This window comes from Rhinopithecus roxellana, chromosome 1 (genome assembly GCF_007565055.1).
Source record: "Rhinopithecus roxellana isolate Shanxi Qingling chromosome 1, ASM756505v1, whole genome shotgun sequence".
NCBI classification, from domain to species: Eukaryota; Metazoa; Chordata; class Mammalia; order Primates; family Cercopithecidae; genus Rhinopithecus; species Rhinopithecus roxellana.
In genome coordinates this window covers 195,330,617-195,357,166 of record NC_044549.1, presented here as the reverse complement: position 1 = coordinate 195,357,166, position 26,550 = coordinate 195,330,617, and the positions used below count along the sequence as shown (strand labels likewise).

Sequence of the window (26,550 nt, the reverse complement as noted above, 5' to 3'; positions counted from 1 at the left end):
TTGAGTAATCTGCTTTTGAACTATAGATTTATTACAGATTTTTTGCAATTTGATACCCAATTTCTTGACTTAGTCTGCATGGCATATTGATCAGTATACATTTTAAAATGAAAACAATTTTTTAAAAGAGTACTTTTAGGTTTACATCAAAATTGAGAGAAAGGCACAAAGACATCTCATATACCCCTGCCCTCACACATGTACAGCCTCTCCTATTAATATCCTGCACCAAAGTGGTGCATTTGTTCTAGTCGATAAACCTACATTGACACATTATTGTCACCCAAAGTCTATAGTTTACATTGTGCTTTGCTCTTGGTGTTATACATTTCTTTGGGTTGAGAAGAATGTATGAAAACATGTATCTACCATTATAGTATAATACAGAGTATTTTCACTATCCTACAAATCCTCATGTGCTCTGCCTATTTTTTATTTTTCCTTTCCCCTAACCCTTGGCAGTCATTGACCTTTTTACCGTCTTCATGGTGTTGCCTTTTCCAGAATGTTGTATACAGTCTACAGTTCATGTACTGCTTTTCTGGTGATTGGTGCTTTGCAACCCTGATGTCAGATCCATGACATAAATGTTGGTACAGATCTTAGCTGCTATACAAATGCTCCTCTACCCTAAGATATGGATGCAATAGTTTACTGTTTTATTAACAATTCTTTTAAAGTAGTAGGATTCCTTCATGACTACCTCTAGCTAGAGTGATGTTTTTGCATTGAATGATCAGTCAGGATAGGCTAGCTTGTGTTATGGTAACAAAAACCATCAAAATCTCAGAGGGTTGCTGCAGGCCTAGCTGGCTCTTGTGGGCAGCTCACCTCAGTACTCCAGGCTGCTTTTATCTTATGTGGCACTTCTATCCAGCATAGTGCCTTAACAGTTTCCAGAGACAGAGGAAGAGAGTATGGAAAATTGCACATAGGAATACATACATCATTTCCACTTTCAGTTAATTGGCTAGAACTAGTCACATGGCCCTACCTGACTCTAAGGGGGCTGGGAAATGTTTTTGTATCCAGGAAGGGCAGGAAACTGGACAGCACTATCTATTACTTTTTAAGGTTGATTCTGCCTAACTTAGGCATAAAGGGTATTTATTAGAAGAAAATGAGCAAGGTCAAAGGCTCCAAGAGAAGATTGGAATAGTCAGCTATTCCTGGCAGCTAGACCTGGCAGCTCCCGAGGGTTTCCGGACCTGGACTCCCTTGGAGTCCTGTTTGGGGATAATGCTAGAAGGAAAAAGTGAACTTTAGCTGTTCCTTCACTCTGTGTCACTCCATTCCAGGTTCAGATTCCTGAGCAAGAGCCTTGCTGGCTGAAACTTAGGCTGTGGTTCTGCCCTTGACTGTACCAGACTGTAGGACGAAAGGTGTTTCTGAAGAGAGCCAGGGACCCTTTCAGGTTTTGTATTTGAAGGGCAGAATGTCTGATTTGCTCTTCTACAGACCAGGCACAGTGCAGGAAAGGTATTTCCTCAGAAGGAAGTTGAGGGGTGTTAGGAAGAGGGACTGGATGACTGGTGACCAAAAAATGGCAGATTTCTTTTGTAGTTGACATTTGTTGATGTCTAATTTAAAAAATCCAGGGAGTATATAAAGTTTGTGTACCTAGTATCTCCAAACTTTTTAAATGACTGTGAAAGACTGTATGAGAAATCTACTTCTGCATTTTTCTTGCTTTTCCTGACAGTTCATTATCTTTAAGAGAAGGAATCTACCAGTTATAGGTTGTTTGTTTACATTTAGGCCTCAACAGGGAAGTGACAAGATAGCAGTCCTTGCTTCTCCTTGATTTAGCTTTAGGAATTAGATGCCAATTAGAGATGCCAGTTTGAATGCATTTAGCCAATTATCATGCAGAGAATTAGCAATAATGTTAGAATTTTGATTTTGGTCCAGATGTCACCAAAGAGATCTTATAGACAACCTTGCAAGGACATTTTGAGAGTTATTAATTACAGAACAGAATTTTATTCTCTTCAGTTTCATTATCTGTCTCCCCTGGCATTATCGGCCTTTCCTTATCTGTTCAGTATGTCCATTTTCTTTTTTAACCAACACTTGTGAAACCGAGAGTTTGAAGTTTCAAGCTGACAGATGTGATTTTTCTTGCCAAGGCTTAATAAAATATACAGCATCCAAAGGATTCTACGATTTAATAGAAATAAAATAGAACATGGATTAAAAAAGGAGTGGAGATTATGAGGTTTACAGTGTTCTTATTTTATGTGCCCTAGCTATGTTTGGGACATTGAAAGTAGTGTACTAAGAAACCACTTAGAACAAAGGGCAAAGTGTTATCAAATAGAATTCCCTCTTCATTCGGAATTGTGGAATGCCTCTTATTTCAGAGGTTAGGGAAGAATACCGAATTATTTTAAAAATTGTGTTGTTGGTGTAATTACTACTATATCTCCCATTGGTAGTAGTTAAGTAGGGTTTTAAAATGTCCCTTTGGCCTAGTAAAACACTGACCATACTAGGAAATGCCTGATATATTCTGAATCTGGAGCTTAATTCAGTTTCTTTTTGTAGCTGTTAAATGTATATCCACTAACATGGAAGTTTAACAACTATATTTTGAGAGTCAAAAGCAAGCAAATATGTCTTTGCAAGTGTCAGAATATTAGTTGTATAACTGCAGAACTTCCACATTTATTAGAATTAGCTTTCTAATTCATCATCTTCCTGTCTTTGACTTAAGAGATGCAGTCCAGGGCATATGAGATTGAAGCACATTTGACCTTTTCATATCTGTCAGATGACTTCAGACAAAGCCAAAAAGGCCTGGCTCCTCCCAATCATATTTGTTATAAAATAGGTTTTGATTTCAAAGAAGTAGTTTGGAAAATGGCAGCACAGTCTTAAATTACTATTTGCAGTATTCAGCCAACCAATCATGCCTGTGGCTGCCCAAGAATAGTTTCCGTTAGGTTAATAGAACCAGTGATGGTATAGATATGCCTCAAAGCATAATGGTATTAGAAATAAGACCAAAAAACTCATGTTCCTTCTTGTATGGTTTTCAAAAATTTCACACAATAATAGCATGATACTTGAATATCCTATTTTTATCTTTTAGTTTCAATGGTAAATTTTTTTTTTTTTTTTGAGATGGAGTCTTGCTCTGTTGCTCAGGCTAGAGTGCAGTGGCATGATCTTGGCTTGCTGCAACGTCTTCCTCACAGGTTCAAGTGATCCTCTGGTCTCAGCCTCCCGAGTAGCTGGGACTACAGGTGTGTGCCACCATGCCTGGGTAATTTTTGTATTTTTGGTGGAGACAAGATCTCACCAGGTTGGCCAGGCTGCTTTTGAACTCCTGACCTCAGGCGATCTGCCTGCCTCGGCCTCCCAGAGTGTTGGGATTACAGGTGTGAGCCACCACACCTGGCCTCAATGTTAGGCTTTTTAACAGTAATTTTAATGTTAGAAGGCCAGGAGGATTTTTAAAGACTAGAGGAAAACATACATAATAATAATATACACATATTCCTTGGACTTCTGAGTTTGAAGAACTAAATCTATTTTACCTTATTCATTTAGTATTGGCATTTTCAACTGCCATTGTACCTAGGTCAACAGATACATTTTTACCCTTGGTATTTGTTATTTTTGTATCATATTTGTTCCTTATTCTTATATTTTATTTTTTATTATTATTTATTTAAATTTTAATGCAACAAATGAAAAATCTGTACAAATAACCTTGAGGAGAACCATTATCTGTTGAGTACTTTTTAATGCTATCCAAAGTTAACTTTTGCAAGTGAGATGTGAGGTTGCTGTGGCATTACTGGAATAGATTATATGATGTGTGTCTATTTACAAGACACTGAGTTCCAAAGCAATTTCTATTATGCTGGAGGCAGTCCAGACAGTTTTATCACTTTAAGGGACTGTAGCATTAAAATGTTTTAAATTTCCAGTGACGCTTGCTGACACAAAATACCAGTGGATTATAAAATGGAGAAATGCTGTAAATCCCTGCCACTAACTTTGTAAAGCAGAAAGCCAGATCTGGGTTTTGAATTTAATATGAGGTTGATAGTTCTTTAAATTAAACTTTTTATTTTGAGATAATTGTGGATTCATGCCCAGTTGTGATCCAACATTGGGGATCAAATTTCAACTTGAGATTTGTAGGGGACAAATATCAAAACTATATAAGAAATAATACAGAATAATAATAATTTCTGTCTGTAAGAAATAATAGATCCTGTGTATACTTCATCCAGTTTTCCTCAATGGTAATGTCTTTAAAAAGTGTAGTACAATATTACAACCAGAATATTGAAACAGTTAAGGAAAATAAGAGTTTCATCACTGGAAGGACCCCTCATATTCCCTTTTTATGACCCTATCCTCTTACCCTACTGCATGTGCTGCCCTCCACCCTCGAAGCCAATCTGTTTTCCATTTATATATTTTTGTCATTTTGAGAATGTTGTATAAATAGTCATATGGTTTGTAACCTTTTGTGGTTGGCGGTTGGCCTTTTTCATTTGGCATAATTTTCTGGAGATTCCTCTAGGTTGTTGGATGTATCAGTTGTTTGTTCATTTTTATTGCTTGTTTGTTATTTTTATTGCTGTGAAGTATTCTGTGGTATGGTTGAATCACAGTTTGTTTAACCACTTACCCATTGAAAGATATCTGGGTCATTTCCAGTTTTGACAATTATAAATAAAACTACTATAAACATCCATGTACAGATGTTTGTGTGGACAAAAGCCTTCCTTTCTCTTGGATAAATGCTCAGGAGTGCAGTTGCTGGGTCCTGTGGTAGTTGCATATTTAGTTGCTGTTTTTTTTTTTTTTTTTTTTTTTTTTTTTTTTAGAAAAACTGCCAGAGTTTCCCGAGTGACTGTACTGTTTTACATTCTCACCAGCAATGTATAAGCGATTCTGTTTCTCATCATCCTGGGCAGCTTTTGGGGTTGTCACTATTTTTTATTTTTACCATTCTGATGAATGTGTAGTGATATCTTATTTTGGTTTTAATTTATATTTCCCTAATTGCCAACGATGTTGAACATCTTTTTATGTGCTTATTTGGTGGCTGCATATCCTCTTTGGTACAATGTCTCTGTGCTTTTGGTGTCAAGTGTACTTTTTAACCTAGTACTAGAACCTGAAGACATTATCCTGTATTTTCTTCTGGAAGCTTTATAGTTTTATGTTTTAAATTTAAGACTATGATCCATTTTGAGTTAATTTTTTGTGTCAAGTGCCACACTTAGGTCAAGGTTCACTTTTTGCTTTCCTATGGATGCCTGGTTGCTTCAGCACTGTTTATTGAAAAAGTTGACTTTTCTCTGTTGGACTGCCTTTGCACCTTTGTCAAAAATCACTTGGCTATTCTTGTGTGGAGCTATTTCTGAATTCTGTTTGGTTCCATTGATCTATGTGCCTACCCCACCAGTAATGCCTGTGTTAGCCTGTTTTGCTTTGTTATAAAGGAATACCTGAGGCAGGGTAATTTATAAAGAAAAGAGATTTATTTGGCTCACAATTGTGCAGGCTATAGAAGCATGGTGGCTGCTTCCTCTCATGGCAGAAGGTGAAAGGGAGTAGACATCACATGGTGGGAGAGAACGAAAGAGAGAGGAGGGAGGTGCCAGATTTTTTTTAACAGCCAGATCTCCTGAGAACTAAGAGTGAGAACTCAATCCCACAGGAATGGCATTAAGTCGTTCATGAGGGATCTTCCCTATCATACAAACACTTCCCACAAGGCCCCACATCCAACACTGGGGATCAAATTTACACATGAGAATTGGAGGGGATGAATATCCAAACTGTATCAATTCCAAACTATATCAATGCCAAACAGTCTTCATTACTGTAGTAGCTATATAAGTCTTGAAACCAGGTAGAATAATTGCAGCCATTTTTTTCTTTTTTCCCTTTTTAGATGGGGGTTTCACTCGGTTGCCCAGGCTGGAGTGCAGTGGCTTGATCATAGCTCACTGCAACCTTGAACTTCAGGGCTCAAGCAGTCCTCCCACCTTAGTCTCTTGAGTAGCTAGGACTCTAAGCATGCACCACCATGCCTGGCTAATTCTTTTTTTAAATTATTTTTGTAGAGACAAGGTCTCACTTTGTTTCCCAGGTTGGTCTCAAATACCTGAGTTCAAGCCATCCTCCCGTATTGGCCTCCCAATGTGTTGGTATTACAGGCCTGAGTCACTATGCCTGGCCCACGTTTTCTTCCTTTTTCAAAATTGTTTTGGCTGTTCTAATTCTTTTGCCTTTCCATATAAATGTTAGAATAATTTTGATATCTATAAAGAATTGTTTCAGGATTTTGATAGGCATTTGATTAGATCTATCCATTAATATGGGGAGAATTGACATTTTCCACTATGTTGAGTCTTCCTATCTATGAACATAGTCTATTATTCCATTTATTTAGGTGTTCTTTGATTTCTTTAAATAGCATTGTGTACTTTCAGCTTACAAATCCTGTACCTGTTTTGCTAGATTTATACCTGAGTATTGTTTTTTTGGGGGGGATTGTAAATGGTGTTTTAAATTTCAGTTTCCATGTGTTTATTGCTAATATATGAAAGTACAGTTGTTTTTTGAATGTTAACTTTCTATCCTGTGACCTTGCTGAATTCACTTACTAGTTCTAGGGAGGTTTTTTCTTTAGACTCCTTGGGTCTTTCTGTGTTGGCAATCATGTCATTTGCAAATAATTATCTGTTTCATATTGGGTGAGTTGTGATAGTTTGTATTTTTTGAGGAGTTGGTCCATATTTTCTATGTGGTGAAATATATATATATACAGCTGTTTGTAGTATTCCTTTATTATTCTTCTGATGTCTGCTCATTTTCTATATAGTTGTTTTATCATTTTATAAAATTTAGAAATAAAAAATGTCATTAGCAAATAATTGTATATATTGAATACAATGTGATGTTTTGATGTATGTGTATACTGTGGACTGTGGAATGATATCTGTTACTTCACATATTTCATATTTTTTAAAGTGAGAACATGAGAAATCTACTTTTCTTTTCTTTTTTTTTTTTTTTTTGAGACAGAGTTTCGCTTTGTCGCCCAGGCTGGAGAGCAGTGGCACAGTCTTGGCTCACTGCAACCTCCGCCTCCCGAGTTCAAGCGATTCTCTTGCCTCAGCTTCCTAAGTAACTGGGATTACAGGCATGTGCCACCACGCCTGGCTAATTTGTGTATTTTTAGTAGAGATGGGGTTTCACCATGTTGGTCAGGCTGGTCTTGAACTCCTGACCTTGTGATCCGCCCACCTTGGACTCTCAAAGTGCTAGGATTACAGGCATGAGCCACTGTGCCTGGCCGTAAAATCTACTCTTTTAGCAATTGTGAAATACGTGTAATTATGAACTACGGTCACCGTGCTGTGCAGTAGATCTTGAAAACCTGTTCCTCCTGTCTAACTGAAGCTTTGTACCCTTTGATCAACATCTCCCTGTTCCCCACCCCACCCCCAGCTTCAGGTAACCACTGTTCTACTCTCCCTGTCTATAAATTTCACTTTTTTGGGTTTCACATATGAGTAAGATGATGCAGTATTTATCTTTCTGTGCATGAGAAGGGGGTGTTGAAGTTGACAGCTGTAATTGTGGATTTGTCTGTTTATCTTTCCAGTTCTATCAGTTTTTGCTTCACGTATTTGGCAGCTCTTTTGTTTAGCAATACACATTTAGGATTGGTATGAAGTTTTTGATTTATTGACTTCCATTTAGTGTAATTATTGATGTGTTTGATCTGAAGGCTGTAATTTTATTTTTGTTTTCTGTTTGTTCTCAGTGTTTTTCATTTCCATTTTCTTTTTATTACCTTCCTGTGGTTTACTGAACTTTTTTTTTTTTTTTTTACCACTCCATTTGGAGTTTTGCTATAGTGCTTTCAAGTATATCTCTTTGTATGGATTCTTTTTAGTGATTGCTGCGTGTATTATATACATACCTACATACATAACACAGTCTACTGGTGTCACCGTTTTTACTAGTTCAAGTGAAGTATAGAAAACTTACCCTTCTTTTCATCCCTTTACCCCCTCTCTTTTTTATATAATTCTCTTGAATGTATTCTCTAAATGTCTTTAGAACCAAATCAGACATTTTTACAATTTTTGCTCAATGACCAAAGATAATTTAGAAAACTTAATAGCAGTAGGAATGCCTATTGTATTTACCTATATTTTGGCCTACTGTGTTCTTGCTTCCTTTCTGATATTTCAAGGTTTCTTCTTTCATCATTTTCTTTCTCTTTTACAGTACTGTGCTTGTGACAATTTGCTGTTTTTGTAGGTAAAAAATTGCTAAACACTGGCAATTTCAGATGATTCAACATAGTAGATGATCAGCAAAGGTCAAAGGAAAAGGAAGCCTGTATGTAGAAGTGACCTGCTGCAAGGACTGATGTGAAGCCACATGGTTCCGTTTATTTCCTCACCCACTTCATGTAGATGATTCATTATGTGTAAGGCAGTGAGTGGTGAGAGTTACACATTTGGTACATCCATACAATGGAATACCATTCAGCAATAAAAAGGAATGAACTGGCTGGGCACAGTGGCTCATACCTGTAATCCCAGCACTTTGGGAGGCTGAGGCAGGTGGATCACTTGAAGTCAGGGGTTCGAAACTACCTGTGCCAACATGGTGAAACCCAGTATCTCCTAAAAATACAAAAATCAGCTGTACGTGGTCGTCTGCACCTGTAATCCCAGCTACTCAGGCTGAGACAGGAGAATCTCTTGAGCCTAGGAGGCAGAGATGATTGCAGTGAGCTGAGATCGTGCCACTGCACTCCAGCCTGGGTGACAGAGTGAGACTCTATCTCAAAAAAAAAAAAAAAAAAAAGAATTATTGATACGTGCAGCAACAGGGATGAAACTCAAATGCATTATGCTGAAAGAAGCCAGACAAAAAAGAATATATAGTGTATGATCTAATATAGTATATGAGCTACATAAAATTTAGAAAATACATGCTAATGACAAAGTAAATTGATGGCTTTCTGGGGAGGAGGGGAAAGAAGTAAGTAGGAAAGAGGGATTACATAAGGACATGGAGGAAACACTGGAGGGCTTTTGTTACCTTGATTGTAGTGATGATTTCACAGGTGTATACATATGCCAAATGTGTCTAATTGTACACTTTAAATATATGCATTTATTTTGTATAAGTTATGCCTCAGTAAGGCTGTTAAATTCCACATTAACAAGTGCTCCTACAGTGCATGACTACTGTGCCGCTCTCCCACCTGCATCTCCAACTTTTTCATACTCTTATTTGCAAAATGAGACCAGTGATTGCATGCTTGGATGTTGTGGAATTGTCAAATTGCTTTGAAGTTTTTAAGCACTCACTTTCAGTTTTTAAACTAATGTCTTTGTCAGTGGTAAGAAATAGTCTTGTCTGTGCACCACACTTTGAGTCACATTGAGAATAGTGCTTCCACACTATTTTATATGCATTTTTTTCCTTCTCAGAGTGGAGCCATTCTGTATGTGTCATTCTGAAACTGTTCTATCCTTATCATGGTTGCACTATGATTTGATTAATCTGTGTTCTGGTGTATGAACTTTGGCAATGAGTGTATGTGATTTTCTTAGCATGACTCCTAGGAAATTAACTAGATCTGATAAAACATGCTGCCGAGTTTCAGCATACATTATATTACAGCTTTAGTATAACATTCCCAGGCTCTGATTTTTTAAGAAATCATGTAAAAGTTTAATGCAATATAAGAACTTTTTAAACTGTGGTGTGCTGGAGCATACCAGGGACCTGGAATGGTAAAATTCGTTTTCAGATCCTGGCTGTCCAAGTGAACTGGATGGCTTGGGGCCAGTTGCCGGAACCTCTCTCAGCCTCTGTTTACTCTTTAAAGATAGGGCAACAATTAATTGCCTCTCAGGATTAGTGATACAGTGGAAGTGCTTCATAAACTGAAAAGTGAGTCAGGTGCCCTGGCTCACTCCTATAATCCCAGCACTTTGGGAGGTGGAGGTGGATCACTTGAGGCCAGGAGTTTGAGATCAGCCTGGCCAACATGGCAAAACCTGTCTTTACTAAGAATACAAAAATTAGCTGGACTTGGTGGCATGCACTTGTAATCCCAGCTACTCGGGAGGTTGAGGCACAAGAATCTCTTGAACCTGGGAGGCAGAGGTTGTAGTTAACCAAGATTATGCCACTGCACTCCAGCCTGGGTAAAATAAAATAAAAAAATTATAAACTGAAAAGGGCTATATGTGTTTATTTTACTGGATATATTTCTGAGCTTCATCTGGGAGAGTTACTGCATTTTCAGGAATATAAGGCCCATATTTTGAAAATAATTTGGAAAATAGTTCTTAGAAATGGTGACTTTTACAGAGTATCTTGCTTTTTACATATAGGTTTAAGAACTGAGAGATACACTTGAAATAATTTACTCTTTTTCTCTTTGCAGGCAATTGTTCTCTTAACTGAATTAATTAGGGAAAACTTCAGGAACAGTAAATTAAAACAGTGCCTTTTACCAACCCTTGGGGAGCTGATCTATCTTGTAGCCACCCAGGTGAGACTGTCTGATTAACTCTATTGCTGCTTGACATGTTCTGACATACTCTGGCTGACAAGTATTAATATCCTATAAAAGTTTTTTGACTTCGCCCCTTAGAGCATGCCTAAGGAACTTCGGATAAATTTTACCTCTTGGGGAGAGAATTTCTCAGTGTTTCTCGGTCTCTTTCTATCTATCTTACCCTGTCTCCCTCCTCCCTTCCTTCCAGGGCCTCTTTTCCTTTGAAATGTATGCGATTTGAAGGCCATATTTTAAAACCAATGAACTGAAAGTCCCTCAGGTACTCCCAAGGTTGCTGCCATCGTTGACTCCTTTAGGCAAGAGGAGACCATTGGTTCTTTCCATAGAAAGCTCCATTTCAGTTTAAATAAAACACAGCTTTGTGCAAATACAGCTTTAAACATGACTATGGACATTTGTGAAGGCAGAATTTGACTTCTTATATCTAAAGTTACAATATGGAAGTGCTACTGAATTCAACAAGGCAAAATTTAATATTCCATTAATGTGGTTTTTTAAAAAAGAATATTATGGAATAGATAGTGATAAGTTATGGATTAGTCATTTAGTGTCATACTCTGAGAGTTTTAAATACTGGTAAGTTATAAGTAATTAAGGAACTTCTGTCATTGTATTTCTTTCTTTCTTTGTTTTGAGATAGGGTCTCACTCTGTTGCCCAGGCTGGAGTACGGTAGCTTGATCATGGCTCACGGCAGCCTCGACCTCCTGGGCTCAGATCATCCTCCCACCTCAGCCTCCTGGGTAGCTGGGACTACAGCTGTGCACCTCCATGCCTGGCTAATTTTTTTGTATATTTTGTGAAGATGGGATTTTGCCATGTTGCCTAGGCTGGTCTCGAATTCCTGGGCTCAAGTGATTCACTCACCTTGGCCTCCCAAAGTGCTGGGATTACAGGTGTGAGCCACTGTACATGACTGTCATTGTATTTCTTGAGTTTTGGTTCTAGCCCTTGCTCAAATGTTACATAACATCAGTATCCTTAGTATCTAAATTAAACTGACTTTCTGAACAATCATAATTTTAAGGCAGTTACCACGATTGTTATAAAACATCAGTATTTTGATTTATTTAACTTCATAATTAGTACTGATAGCTGGTACAGCAAATCTGTCCTCTTTGTTCTTTTTGTGAGTGTCTTGACTATTCCTGGCCCTTCGCATATCAGAATAAATTTTAGAATCAACTTGTCCAATTCTGCAAATCGTCTATTTTTAAAAACTACACTGATTATGCAGATAAATTTGAGGAGAACTGATATATTTATGATTTTGAGTCTTCCAAATCACATTTGGAATTGTACTGAATCTGTGTATTGATTGGGAAAGTATTGATATCTTTATGATATTTATATAGTCCTCCAATGCACAAAAAGTATTTACATACATTAATATATTAACAAATTTTATTACAATTCTTTTATTCTATACAGAATGCCTTTGTACATCTTTCTTTGGTTGAATTTATTCTCAGGTAATTTTGTATTTCAAAGGGACAACATATTCATAAACCTACAACACTAGAAAGTGAAGAAAGGTATATGGGGAGAAGTCTTTTTCCTAGTTTTGTACCCCATCTGTTTAGTTCCCCAATAAATATTATAATTATATGTAATGTAATATAAATATTATAAAATACAAATATAATCTCTTATATTTACAGAGTGAATTTTGTACGTATGAGCAAATACAAATGTAGATTTTGTGTCATTTTATGCAACAGGTAGAAACTCACTTTTTTCACTCAATAGTTACACGCTATTAGGAACAGTACATGGAGCAACATAGTATTGGAAGTTCTGGCCAGGGCAATCAGGCAAGAGAAAGAAATAAAGGGTATTTAAATAGGAAGAGAAGAAGTGAAATTGTCTCTGTTTGCAGTTGACATGATTCTATATTTAGAAACCCCCCCTCGTCTCAGCCCAAAAACTCCTTAAGCTGATAAGCAATTTTAGCAAAGTTTCAGAATACAAAATCAGTGTACAAAAATCACAAGCATTCCTATACATTAACAATAGACAAGCAGAGAGCCAAATCATGAATGAACTGCCATTGACAATTGCTGCAAAGAGAATACAATACTTAAGAATACAGCTAACAAGGGACAGGAAGGACCTCTTCAAGGAGAACTACAAACCATTGCTCAAGGAAATAAGAGAGAACACAAACAAATGGAAAAACATTGTATCCTCATGGATAGGAAGAATCAGTATCATGAAAATGGCCATACTGCCCAAAGTAATTTATAGATTCAATGCTATTCCCATCAAACTACCATTGACATTCTTCACAGAATTAGAAAAAACTACTTTAAATTTCATATGGAACCAAAGAGAGCCTGTATAGCCAAGACAATCCTAAGCAAAAAGAACAAAGCTGGAAGCATCACACTACTTGACTGCAAGGCTGCAGTAACCAAAACAGCATGGTACTGGTACAAAACAGACATATAGCCCGATGGAACAGAACAGAGACCTCAGAAATAACCCACACATCTACAACCATCTGATTTTCAACAAACCTGACAAAAACAAGCTATGGGGAAAAGGTTCCCTATTTGATAAATGGTGCTGGAAAAACTGGCCAGCCATGTGCAGAGAACTGAAACTGAACTCATTCCTTACACCTTATACAAAAATTAACTCAAGATGGTTAAAGACTTAAATGTAAAGCCCAAAACCATAAAAACCCTAGAAGAAGACCTAGACAGTACCATTTAGGACATAGGCATGGGCAAAGACTTCATGACAAAAACACCAAAAGCAATGGCAACAAAAGCCAAAATTGACAAATGGGATCTAATTAAACTAAAGAACTTCTGCATGGCAAAATAAACTAGCATTAGAGTGAACAGGCAACCTACAGAATGGGAGACAATTTTTGCAATCTACCCATCTGACAAAGGTCTAATATCCAGAATCTACAAGGAACTTAAACAAATTTACAAGAAAACTCAAACAACCCATCGAAAAGTGGGCAAAGGATATGAACAGACACTTCTCAAAATAAGACATTTATGCAGCCAACAAACATATGGAAAAAAGCTCATCATCACTGTTCGTTAGAGAAATGCAAATCAAAACCACAATGAGATACCATCTCATACCAGTCAGAATGGCGATTATTAAAAAGTCAAGAAACAAAAACGCTGGCGAGGCTGTGGAGAAATAAGAACACTTTTGGACTGTTGGTGGGACTGTAGATTGGTTCAACCATTGTGGAGGATGATTCCTCAGGGATCTAGAACCAGAAATACCATTTGGCCCAGCCATCCCATTTGGGGTATACACCCAAAGGAATATACATCATTCTACTATAAAGACACATGCACACGTATGTTTATTGCAGCACTATTTACAATAGCAGAGACATGGAACCAACCCAAATGCCCATCAGTGATAGACTGGATAAAGAAAATGTGGCACACATACACCATGGAATTCTATGCAGCAATAAAAAAGAATGAGCTCATATCCTTTGCAGGGCCATGGATGAAGCTGGAAGCCATCATCCTCAGCAGACTAACACAGGAACAGAAAACCCAACACTGCATGTTCTCACTCATAAATGGGAGTTGAACAATGAGAACACATAGACACAGGGAGGGGAACAACACACACCAGGGCCTGCCAGGGGATGGGGAGCAAGGGGAGGGAGAGCATTAGGACAAATACCTAATGCATGTGGGGCTTAAAACCTAGATGATGGGTTGATAGGTACAGCAAACCACTCTGGCACACGTATACCTATGTAATCTGCATGTCCTGCACATGTATCCTGGAACCTAAAATTAAAAAAAAAAATACACACACACACACAAATATATATATATATGTATAAATAACAATAAGAATGTAAACTTTATTTTTCAACATAAGCTCCATCAAGGTCAAGATACTTTGGTAAGCGATGATACTAGCCATTAAAAAAAAAAGACTCTTATATGGAGGTATGTACACTAGAGCTATTTCTTAATAATTAACATAGATGTATTTCTCAATCAGTACTTGTAGCTCCGTGCTTCCTCTTCTTTTCATGTAATAGAACATTTCCATCGCAGCACTTTTGGAGGCTGGGGCAGGAGGATCTCTTGAGCCCAGGAGTTTGAGACCACCCTGGTCAACATGTGAAACCTTGTCTAAAAAACTTGCAAAAATTAGCTGTGTGTAGTGGTGTGCACCTGTAGTTCCAGCTACTTGGGAGGCTGAGGTGGGAAGATTGCTTGAGCCTAGGAGGTTGAGGCTGCAGTCAGCCATGATTGTGCCACTGCACTCCAGTCTGGGTGTCAGAGCAAGATCCTGTCAAATAAATAAATGAATAAATAAATAAATAAGAGAACATTCCCTGTGTGATGTACATTATGTGCCAAGTTTTGTGAAAGGTACTTTTCCTTGCAGTTCTTTGGGAATAGGGCTGGAGAATTTATTTCTACTTTACCACTATTTTGGACCCTCAAGGCCTTGACATCAAGGCTCAAACTTACAAAGTTTTGTATGCCCCCAGAGAAAATAAAACTTCAGTGCTCAGTTTATCCCATGCTTTCAATTGTCTGTTTTTTGGCTTAATTATTCTTTATTATCTTGTCAGATCTTTGATGCATTTTAGGGATGTCAAAATAAAACCAGTTGCTTTCATTAGAAGAGTAATCAGGTACCTGGTCTGCTCTCTCTTTTTTTTTTTTTTTTTTTTGAGACGGAGTCTGGCTCTGTCGCCCAGGCTGGAGTGGCCGGATCTCAGCTCACTGCAAGCTCCGCCTCCCAGGTTTATGCCATTCTTCTGCCTCAGCCTCCGGAGTAGCTGGGACTACAGACGCCCACCACCTCGCCTGGCTAGTTTTTTGTATTTTTTAGTAGAGACGGGGTTTCACCGTGTTAGCCAGGATGGTCTCGATCTCCTGACCTCGTGATCTGCCCGTCTCGGCCTCCCAAAGTGCTGGGACTACAGGCTTGAGCCACCGTGCCCGGCCACCTGGTCTGCTATCTTACCAAGAATGAGAGTCTAGTCTAATTCTTCTTTTTTTGGTCCTATAGTTTTTCCTCCCTGCCCCCTGCTTGAGATATAATTGGTATACAATAAACACATATTTAAAGATCACAATTTGATAAATGTTTATTTATGTATACACCTATGAAATCATCACTACACACAGAAAATGAACCTATCACCCCCGAAAGTTTCCTTAGCACCCTTTTTAATCCCTTCCTGTCTCCATACTCCATACATACTATATAAGATTTGCTTTCTTTATATAGACTTGTTTGCATTTTCTAGAATTTTATGCAGATAGAATCATACAGAATCATGTTCCTACTAGATCTAAAAGTAGATCTAGAGAATAATTTTTCTTGGCATATACTTTTTTTTTTTTTGGATGGAGTCTCATTCTCTTGCCCAGGCTGGAGTGCAGTGACACGATCTTGGCTCACTGCAACCCCCACCTCCTGGGTTCAAGCGATTCTCCTGTTTCAGCTTCCTGAGTAGCTTGGACTCCAAGTGTGTACCACCACACCCAGCTAATTTTTGTATTTTTAGTAGAAACGGGGTTTTGCTACATTGGCCAGGCTGGTCTCGAACTCCTGACCTCAAGTGATCTGCCTGCCTCAGTCTCCCAAAGTGTTGAGATTACAGGTGTTAGCTACCACACCTAGCCCTTGGTATATACTTTAACTGAATACAAGCTAGGCTATTTGAATAAAGGGATGATAATGTGGCTATGAAATTTAACTACATCTCCTGATAGCAAACTGGAAAAGGAAGTTAAGTCCCTGAATCTACAAAAATAAATAACTTTTCAGGACATGAGGGCTTTGTGGAATTGTCACTTTGACTATAATAAACCTTAAAAATCTCAGGTCAGTGCTGATCTGTTGGGACTGAGCTGAAGTGATTATATATAGTATATATAATATACCAACCTAAGTCTTGTTGGCTCTCTAGTAACACCCTAAGGCTTACGGACAGAATACCAGACCTTATTCTGTAGAGGATATTATAAGGCAACACCTTTTCAGTTTATGTATTTTTCTTGCTTTTGTCAAGGATACCTGTCACCCTGAGTTCAGGTATTCTTATTTTGTGTTTTTTGTTTTATCGCATAATTTCTTTCTTCTTGCCTTGCTCATAGTCACAGCCAAAGTCTCTCTCATTACCTTCTAGGCCCTCATGGGCTGGCTCTTCAGAACCTATCTGACCTAATTCCTCAGTACCTTCCTACTCACTCCTTCCAGCTATACTGACCTCCCCATAGTTCCTTAAACCCACTGTGCCATGCTTCTGCCTCACCATATTGACATTTGCTGTTCCTTCTGCTTGTAGTATTTTCTTCTGAGTTGTTAGTATTTTCTCTCTGCTCAAAAATCCCTTCAGAAAACCTTTCCCTGGCTATGAGTGATCTGAGATGGAGCCAGCCTGTCTACAGTCTTTCTGCAACCTCTTACTCTGCTGTTTTTCTTTATAGCACTCGTCATTATCTTGACTTACTTATTTTGTTGACTTCTTTGAAAAAAAATCTTGGCCGGGCATGGTGGCTCATGCCTGTAATCCCAGCACTTTGGGAGGCTGAGGTGGGTAGATCACATGAGGTCAGGAGTTTGAGACCAGCCTAGCCAACATGGCGAAACCCTGTCTCTACTAAAACTATAAAAAATTAGCTGGGCATGGTGGCTCAGGCTTGTAATTCCAGCTACTTGGGAGGTTGAGGCAGGAGAATCACTTGGACCTAGGAGGCAGAGGTTGCGATGAGCTGAGATCATGCCACTGCACTCCAGCCTCGGCAACAAGAGCGAAACTTCATATCAAAAAAACAAAATGAAACAAACAAAAAACCAGAAAATAACAAAAACAAAATGAAACAAAAAAACTCAGTCTTCCCCTGAGCACTTACTATTAAGGAAGAAAATGTATTTGCCTCTTTATGGTTTACGGCCATTATTAAGAGGAGTTTCTGGTGCACAGTAGGTGCTTTTTTCATGCATGAACTGCACCAAGGCCAGTGGGACAGGAGAAAAGTGAGGAAGGAGGCAGGGTTGGAGAGACTGGCAGGGACATGATCATGAAGGGCTCCTCGCCAGTCCGATGTCTTGGTCTTGATCCGAAGAGCAAGGGGAACTCATTAAAGAGTTTTAAGAAGAGTAATTATGTCAGCTGATTTGCATGCCAAAAAGATAATTCTGGTTTAAATGTGGAGAGTAGTGGAGACTGAAGACAGGATTCTGAGAGCCTGGATGAGAGTAAGCAACGTAGGAGCAAAACTAGGAGAGAGAAGTGGGTATTTCAGGAAAGGGAAAGTCAGGACTGAATGTAGTTTAAGGACCAATTTAAAGGCCTAAGAGGGATCTGTTGGATTTAATGACATGAACGTCACTGGTAACTCAACAAGAGCTTTTTATATATTTATTTATTTTCCCTGGAATGGGAGATAGAAGTCATATTGGAGTGGGTTGAGGCGTTAGTGGAAGGTGAGGAAACTGAGAAAGTCAGTGTAAAGTGAGGATAGTTGTGAAAAGGGGCCAAGGGATGAGGAAGGTCTTGTTTTCAAAATGAGTGACCGTATTCAGGTGGAAACAGGAAAGATCCAGAGAGGATAAGATGTTGAAATTTAGGAGCAATAAGGGATAGTCCATTAGCTAATGACCCTGAGGAAGGCAGGATGGGAATGGGATCCTGAGCCCAAGTGGAGGGAGACGAACGGAGGAACCTGTCCTGTTATAACCATTGGGCAGAAGTAGCAGATGGCTTTATGTGGAGGAAAGTTTGTCTTTCCTTTCTCAGAACTTCCATTCTCTTTATGTGTGTCGGAGGAAAGTAGGTGAAGTGGTGGGAGGGTCATAGGTTTAAAATAGCCTTTTCAGGGAGGGTGGTGATAAGCGAAATAGTATGGCTGGAGATTGATGTTGAAGGTCCCCTGAGGATGCTGATCCCAAGTAAGTAATGGACTCTGTGCTCTGTGGTGCCACCTTCTCTAAGGGTCCAGTTGCCTGAGAGCAGACTTAGAGAAAACAAGCAGCTAGCTTTCTCAGAGGTTGAGGTTTCCCAAACAAGAGTAAAGGGACAACTAGAGAGACCAATAGTTCAGGTTTGGGGCAGGAGTGATTAAATGATGGGCCAGGGATTCTAAGTGGCTGGGAGCGAAGTAGGTGATCTGTTCTGGGAAAGAAGAGGGGCCAGGGGAGAGGGCATAGAGTCCACTGATGTTAAGGGTTGTGGGGCATTTTAAATAAGGGAAGGAAAGAAAGTTGTGTTTGCAAGTTAAATTTAGTGTGAATTAGTGATTTTTTAGTTGGAGCAGCTCCTGATCATAATGTCCAGGGTATAACCATATGTGGAATTCTATAATCAAGTAAGGGTATGGTTTTAATGGGTCATGAGTCTTCTCATGGGTTTAAAATACTTTTGGATTAGTAATGTACTAATTTCTTTTTTAAAATTTCAACTTTATTTTAGATTCAGGGGGTACATGTGTAGGTTTGTTACATGAATAGATTGCATGATGCTGAGGTTTGGGGTATGACTGATCCTGCCTCCCAGGTAGTGAACATGGTAGTCAATATGCAGTTTTTCAACCCTTACTCCTATCCCACCCTCCCCACTTATAGCAGTCCCTAGTGTCTTTTGTTCCTATCTTCTATGTGTACACCATGTTTAGTTCTCACAAGTGAGAACACGTGGTATTTGATTTTCTGTTCTTGCTTCAATTAGCTTAAGATAATGGCCTCCAGCTGTATCCATGTTGCTGCAGTAGTATTTCATGGTGGATATATACTACATTTTCTTTATCCAGTTCACTGTTGATGGGCACCTAAGTTGATTCCATGTTTTTGCTCTTGTGAATAGTGCTACGATGAACATATGAGTGTGTGTGTGTTTTTGGTGGAATGATGTATTTTCCTTTGGGTATATAACCAGTAATGGGATTGCTGGTTCAAATGGCAGTTCTCGTTTTAGTTCTTTGAGCTATCTCCAAACTGTTTTTCATAGTAGCTGAAGTAAATTAAGAATGTACTAGTTCTGTCATTTGGACACTCTTGAGTATGTTCTATAAGTAGAACCTATTTTTTTCTGCTTTAAAAATTAGTTTTTTTCATCTTACTGTGTGGTACCTGATTTATTTTCTGATTGTATTTGATAGGCTGCAGGAGTGTGCTTGAGGTTATTACACTAATTTGGTTAATCTTCTGGGAGAGAATTGTTGCTCATGTCATTAAAATCAGTTTACCTGCTCATTTGCTCATTAGCTCCTTGTCTTACTGGGTAACATACTACCTTTTACTTGTGCTTGTGAATTATCCTAAGATATTACTCAAACTTGTGTTTTCTATGCTTTCAAATCATTCCAGATAATGTAATACTTTTAAGATAGTTGTATCTGTATTATCATCTATAATTATCATTAGATTGATTTATCTGTCAGATCATATTGGATCATATTGTCATTTCTCAAGTTTTTAAATCTAGCTTCTATTGAGGGGATCTTACCCACATCATAGATAATGCAGTGAGAAATAGAATAAATACCTTGTATATACAATGTAGTAAAAGATTCTTGACCTAGTCATTATCATCAGGTAGTAAGTAATACTTTAAATAGATTATTAGGTTTTAGATAGTTTGTATACTTGGAGCTGTGCCATTTGCTTGAATGGGTTAATATCTTTTGTGCTGTTAGCTTCACTGCCTTTTTTTTCCCACTTCATTTTAGGAAGGAAAAAAAAAGAACCCTAGAGAGTGCTGGGCTGTTCCCTTGGCTGCATACACAGTGCTAATGAGGTGCCTTCGGGAAGGGGTAAGGCTCCTTTGTTGTCCTCTGTAGATGCTGGCAATTGTAATAACCCTTCAGGCACTGTATGAGGATTGTAGCCTGCAGCAGTGCAGGAGCTTGTCAACTAAGTATTGCTCCTGAATTTAAATAATCCCGACAACCCACCATGAGCAAGTGACCTACAGTGGAGCAAGTGTAAAAATGATCTAGCTTTCTCATTCACTTGTTTAAATGTCTTGCTTTTTAAAGGAATGATAGCTTATATAAACAATGTAACTAGCATTCAATAGCATATTCTTAATGACCCTCCCCCCTCCCCCCTTAAAGTTATTGATACACCAGTTTAGTAAGGTAGGTGTGTGCAGAGAATTTTCTGTGAGCCTGAGACAACCTGTGATTATCTTGTCAGATCGCCATTTTGAGGTTTAGAAACAGGGAAGCTTCTATTATCCATTTATTTTAATATTAAGTAGTATTTGTTATGTGATATGATTTTTCAGTTTATTCACATCATTTCTTAAGCAATTGTTAATGGCTGAAAGCCAGCCAGCTGGCCAACCAACCAACTCATCTATATGTAGCTCCCACGTGTAACTATGTAAAGGATTTAGTAACCAACCTAAAAGACTGGCATTTTCTGTTTGCATTAAGTCATTTGACATTGTTTCACCCAAGGCAAAGCCATAGGGTGAAAACATTCCTTCAGGAATGAAAAAGATTTATCAGGATAAACATTTTTCTTTTGAGTTCATTGCTTCCTACTTTATATGGTAACAGAATCAGAATCATGTTCTAAGTGTAGAAAAACTCCCCGAGGTTTTCTCCTAGTGATCCAGAAGAAAAGTTTGAACTCTTCCCAGTCTGTAGGTTTGAATACCTAGTCATTTGTTGTTATGGGATATGATGTATATTAACAATTGTACTTTGTCAATGATATGAAAATTAAGTCATTCTCAGCTATCATCAAAAGACATGTTTGGGTTTAGCATTGAAAGCTTCAAGGTAGGTGCACTTAGAGGCACACAGATGAAAAAATTCCTGTTCACACACAGACCTCACCTATTGTGGGAGCGAAAATAAAAGCATAAAGTGGAATGTGTCAAACACATGAATGCAAAAGAACAAAATATAGGAACTCAAGGGAAAGAGAAGACTTCTAGGGATCCTGTTGACAGTGTAAAAGTCATTATTGTGAATAGTGCTGTGATAAGCATGGGAGTACAAGAGTGCAGTTGTCTCTTTGATATACTGGTTTTCTTTCTTTAGCATGTATACCCAGCAGTGGGACTGCTGGATCATATGGTAGCTCTATTTTTAGTTTAGTTTTTTTTTTTTTTTGAGGAAACTCCATACTGTTTTCTATAATGGCTGTACTAATTTGCATTCTCACCAACAGTGTGGAAGAGTTGTCCTTTCTTCACATCCTTGCCAGCATCTGTTGTCTTTTTGATGATCGCCATTTTAATTGGAGTGAGATGGTATCTTATTGTGGTTTTGATTTGCATTTCCCTGATGATTAGTGTTGTTGAGCCTTTGGTTATATACCTGCTAGCAATTTTTATGTCTTCTTTTGAGAAATGTCTTTTCAGATCATTTGTCCATCTTCAAATTGGGTTGGTTGTTTGTTTGTTTTTTTTTTTGCTATTGAGTTGAAGTCTTTATATATTCTGTTTTTTTTTTTTTAATTTCAACTGTTATTTTAGATTTAGGGGGTACATGTGCAGGTTTGCTATATGGGTATATTGCGTAATGCTGCGGTTTGGGGTTATGACCGATCCTGTCACCCAGGTAGTGAGCCTAGTATCCAGTAGGTAGTTTTTCAGCCCTTATTCTCTGTCCACCCTCTCCCTTCTAGAAATCTCCAGTGTCTGTCGTTTTCTTCTTTCTGTCCACGTATACCCAATGTTAGTTCTCACTTATAAGTGAGAACACATGGTCTTTGGTTTTCTGTATCTGCTTTAATCTGTTTAGGATAATGGTTCCAACATCCATGTTGTTGCAAAGAACATGATTTTATAATTTTTTTAATGGCTGCATAGTTTTTTATGATGTATATGTACTACATTTTCTTTATCCACATATTCTGGTTATTAATCTCTTAGCTAAGATATGGAATCAACCTAAGTGTCCATCAGTGAATGAATGGATACGGAAAATGTGGCATATATGCACCATGAAATAGTATTTAGCTAAACAGTAAACTGATCGGTTCTTAATGCTGAACTCTATATAAATTGAATGGCGCCATATTCTTTTGAGACTTAATTCTTTTGCTTTTAAAGCTAGGTTAGTTTACATGCTGATTGCGTAAACTATAGCTCATTTGGACCACTGTGTAGGGTGTTGTTGAAATATGCCTCAGTGCACGTGCGTGAGTACACACACACACACACACACACACACACTTTCCCCACATCACTGAGTGAAACTCTGTCTTCTCTCCCCTGCCCTGCAGTGTCACCTCTGTCACGTCAATTGACATGTCTCTTTCTGGGCGCTATTTGGTTCTGTTGGTCTACTTATTTCTGGGCTCTGTGTGTGTATGTGTGTGCATGCATGTGTGTGTATCACTTTGTACCCCACCGGCAGAGTATGGAAGTACTCATTAACCCGTATCTTCCCAAACATTTGACATAGGCGAACTTTAAATTTTTGTCAATCTGGTGGGCATTAAGTGGTTTATTTTTATTTTTTTGAGACAGGATCTCACTCTGTCATCCTGGCTCCCTGCAGTCTCCGCCTCTGGGATCAAGTAATCCTCCTGCCTCAGCCTCCCGAGTAGCTGGGACTACACATGCATACTACTATGCCCGGCTAATTTTTGTATTTGTAGAGACAAGAGTTTCACCATGTCACCCAGGCTGGTCTCTAACTCATGGGCTCTAGGGATCCACCTCCCTTGGCCTCTCAGAGAGTTGGGATTACAGACACCAGCCACTGTGCCCAGCCATCGTTTCTTATAGTAGTTTTAACATGTATTTCCCTGATTACTAATGAGGATGACCATCCTTTTCTATTTACCTCGGTTTTTGGGCTTCCTGTTTTGAAAAGTGCTTGTCAAGTCTTAAACTTGTCTTTTTCCTATTGCTTTGTAGGAACTCTGTACCCTCTACAACCTATTATTATAAAATGTTTCAAACATTAGAAAAGGAAAGGAAGCTGTAATAATCACCTTTGTTTCCATCACCTAGATTAAACAGTAAACATTTTGTCCTATTTGCTTTGCTGTAATATGTGTGTGAGTATATGTGTATCCACGTGCATGTGCATTTATTCATATTCTTTACAGTATCTATTGATAGGCAGAAGTTCTTAATTTTAATGTAGCCACTTTATATATAATATATATATATATATATAAGACTCTGTGTGTGTGTGTGTGTATGTGTGTATACACATACAGTCTTTCTACGTTGCCCAGGCTGGTCTTGAACTCCTGGGCTCAAGCAGTCCTCCTGTCTCAGCCTCCCAGGTAGCTGGAATTATAGTCATGCATGCCACCATGCTCTGTGTAGCTCAGTTTATCTATTCCTTTATGATTTGTGCTTTTTGTATCTTACGAAATGCTTCCCTCCTCCAACATCATTAAGAGAGTCTATTACATTTTATTCTGAAAGTCTTATTTTTTCTTTTCCCATTTAGAGCTTTAATCTATTTGTAATTATCTTTGGTGCGTGGTGCTATGTGTAGGTCCAGTTTGGTTTTTAAAAATAAAAATAGTCAAGTGAAGAATCCCCTATCCAGACCCAGTTTCAGGTAGGTGCCCCCAGTGCCTACAACTGAGTATAAAAGATGTGAACAATAACTCCCCCATCTCCCTGCTATCTCACTGATCTGAGGAGGGCATTAAGGATGTATTTGCAGCTGGGAGTGCAGGTTGCAGGAGGGAAAGCCCACAAGAAGCTAAAATTATAAGCAGGTCTTCACTTGATTTACAGAATATTTCCTTCAAGAAGCCACAGTTGCTCTGACAGCTAATTTCTTAGCAGCAACAACTGTAGTAAAAAAAGTGAAATAGTGTATTTAATTGTTAATAAAGTATTGTCAGCTCACAAATGTATTCACATAAAATATATATTTCAAGAACAATAGAATAACCACGAATATGAAAAGAATTAGGAAAAAAAGAAACAAAAAAGAAGACATAAATGCGAAACAGATGGAACAAATAGCACAAAACATGATGAAAGTTCTAAATGAAACTATACCAACAGTCACAATAAATGTAAATGGACTAAATAGTTAAGAGAAGATGACTATAAAACAGAATTAGAGCAGGCGTGGTGGCTCACGCCTGTAATCCCAGCACTTTGGGAGGCCGAGGCGGGCGGGTCACGAGGTCAGGAGTTCAAGACCAGCCTGACCAACATGGTGAAACCCTGTCTCTGCTAAAAATACAAATATTAGCTGGGCATGGTGGTGCATGGCTGTAATCCCAGCTACTCAGGAGACTGAGGCAGGAGAATCACTTGAACCTGGGAGGCAGAGGTTGTAGTGAGTCGAGATCACACCACTACACTCCAGCCTGGGCAACAGAACAAGACTCCATCTCAAAAAAAAAAAAAAAAACAAAAAAAACCAGAATTAGAAAATAAACACTATGAAAAGACATCTAAAACATAAATTTATAGAAAGACTGAAAGAGAATGAAAAAAGATACACATGTCATATGTACCTAACCCAAAGAAGTGTGGTTAGCTATATTATTATCAGATAAAATAGGCTTTGGGTAAAAAGCAATATGGGAGATTTTTTAAGGTCACAATATAATGATGAAAATTATAATAAACCAAGGGAAAGGCAATCTAAAATTTTAATGTATCTAATAACTAGCAGTCAGAATACATGAAAGCAAAATATGACAAAATTGCAACCCTAAGAGGGCAATTTAAACACATATCTCAGTATCTGATAGAACAGACAAAAAACAATCAGCATAGATAGAGAATATCTACATCTGTCTAGAAAATTAACAAGCTTGACCTAACGTATAGAAAAAACATCTCTCTCCAAAGTGACAAAATTCACTGCCCCTCCAAGTATATATGTACTGAGCCATAAGGAAAATCTCAACAAATTCCAAAGAAGTGGAATATTCATATATCTTTCTCTCTAACCATAATCTCATTAAACTAAACACAATAATAAAAAGATAAAGTAAAAAGCCAGAAAGGCAGATACTAAATGAGAAAGTGACAGAAAAGTTATAGATTTTGTTAAGCGTACAAAGCTTGTATGGGGTAAAGCAGTCAAAGGGATATGAAAATTTACACAGAAATCCAACCATTATAAATCCTTGAAAGATACTACATACAGATATTTCATCAGTTCTCACATGCCAAACCCAGCAAAGACAAACTTTGGAGCCTCCCCTGCGAGTAGACCTGCCGCAGGAGGAGAGGGAGCACAAACCTCCCTCTGCAGTGAAAATGCCACATTGTGTGTGCTTCTTACCCCATCACCTCTTTGGCAGTGGTCTACACTGCTCAGCGCTGGCTGAGAATCGCTTCCCTCATACCACTCTCAATAGTTCACTCCAAGACACACTGGGCAACTCTGTACCTGGTAAGCCATTGTGAATCCAACTAATGGCATTCAGAAAGTTAGAAATCTTTGAATTATCAGATTCATAGTGATATTCTAAAGAAAGAAAATGACATCATTTCTGTTCCACACACATGTTGCCCACCTTCACTGCATAAAAAGCAAGGGGAATTGTGAGTACCCACAAAGAACCTGATATTGATGGCACATACATTTCTTCATTAGGAAGAATAAATTTAGACCGTAACAATTTAAAAAACCAGAACATGTAACTGTACATTTTAGCTCTTATTAAAATCCAAGAGATTTAACTTATTTGCTCCTTGTTTAGGTAATTAGTGTCTAAAACATTTCAAAGATAACGTATATAATGGCTAACATTTCTAATACTTTTTAAAAATTCAAGTCCAGTCTCTTTTAATTAAATATATAAATTATTTGTCACTGGCTTTCTCAAAAAGAAGAACAAAGAGCCCTAATTAAAAAGTAAACATTAAATTTCCTCTTAAAAAATTTTACATCAAAATTATCTAATAAACTATAGTTCAGAAAAAATTTCTGAATTAAGAAAATATGAATAATAAAACCAAGTTTATGTTCTGAGTTTCAAATTTTTATTTTTATTTTTAAAATTTTGTTTTAAGTTCTAGGGTAC

At 38.0% G+C, this 26,550-nt stretch overlaps 1 protein-coding gene across 8 annotated transcripts in view; it reads left to right on the top strand.

Annotated features, from left to right (window-relative positions):
* Positions 1–26,550, top strand: part of ULK4 (unc-51 like kinase 4) — a 703,273-nt gene that overhangs the window by 114,672 nt on the left and 562,051 nt on the right. For 5 of the 8 annotated variants that reach the window (XM_030935299.1, XM_030935309.1, XM_030935312.1 and 2 more), the window contains 2 exons: positions 10,463–10,570; positions 20,292–20,375. The exons of 1 other annotated variant lie outside the window; for it this stretch is intronic. In XM_030935299.1, coding sequence (XP_030791159.1) covers positions 10,463–10,570; positions 20,292–20,375 — 192 coding nt within the window. The remainder of the gene's footprint in view (positions 1–10,462; positions 10,571–20,291; positions 20,376–26,550) is intronic. 2 more of the 8 variants (XM_010374299.2, XM_030935319.1) reach the window with 2 other exon arrangements.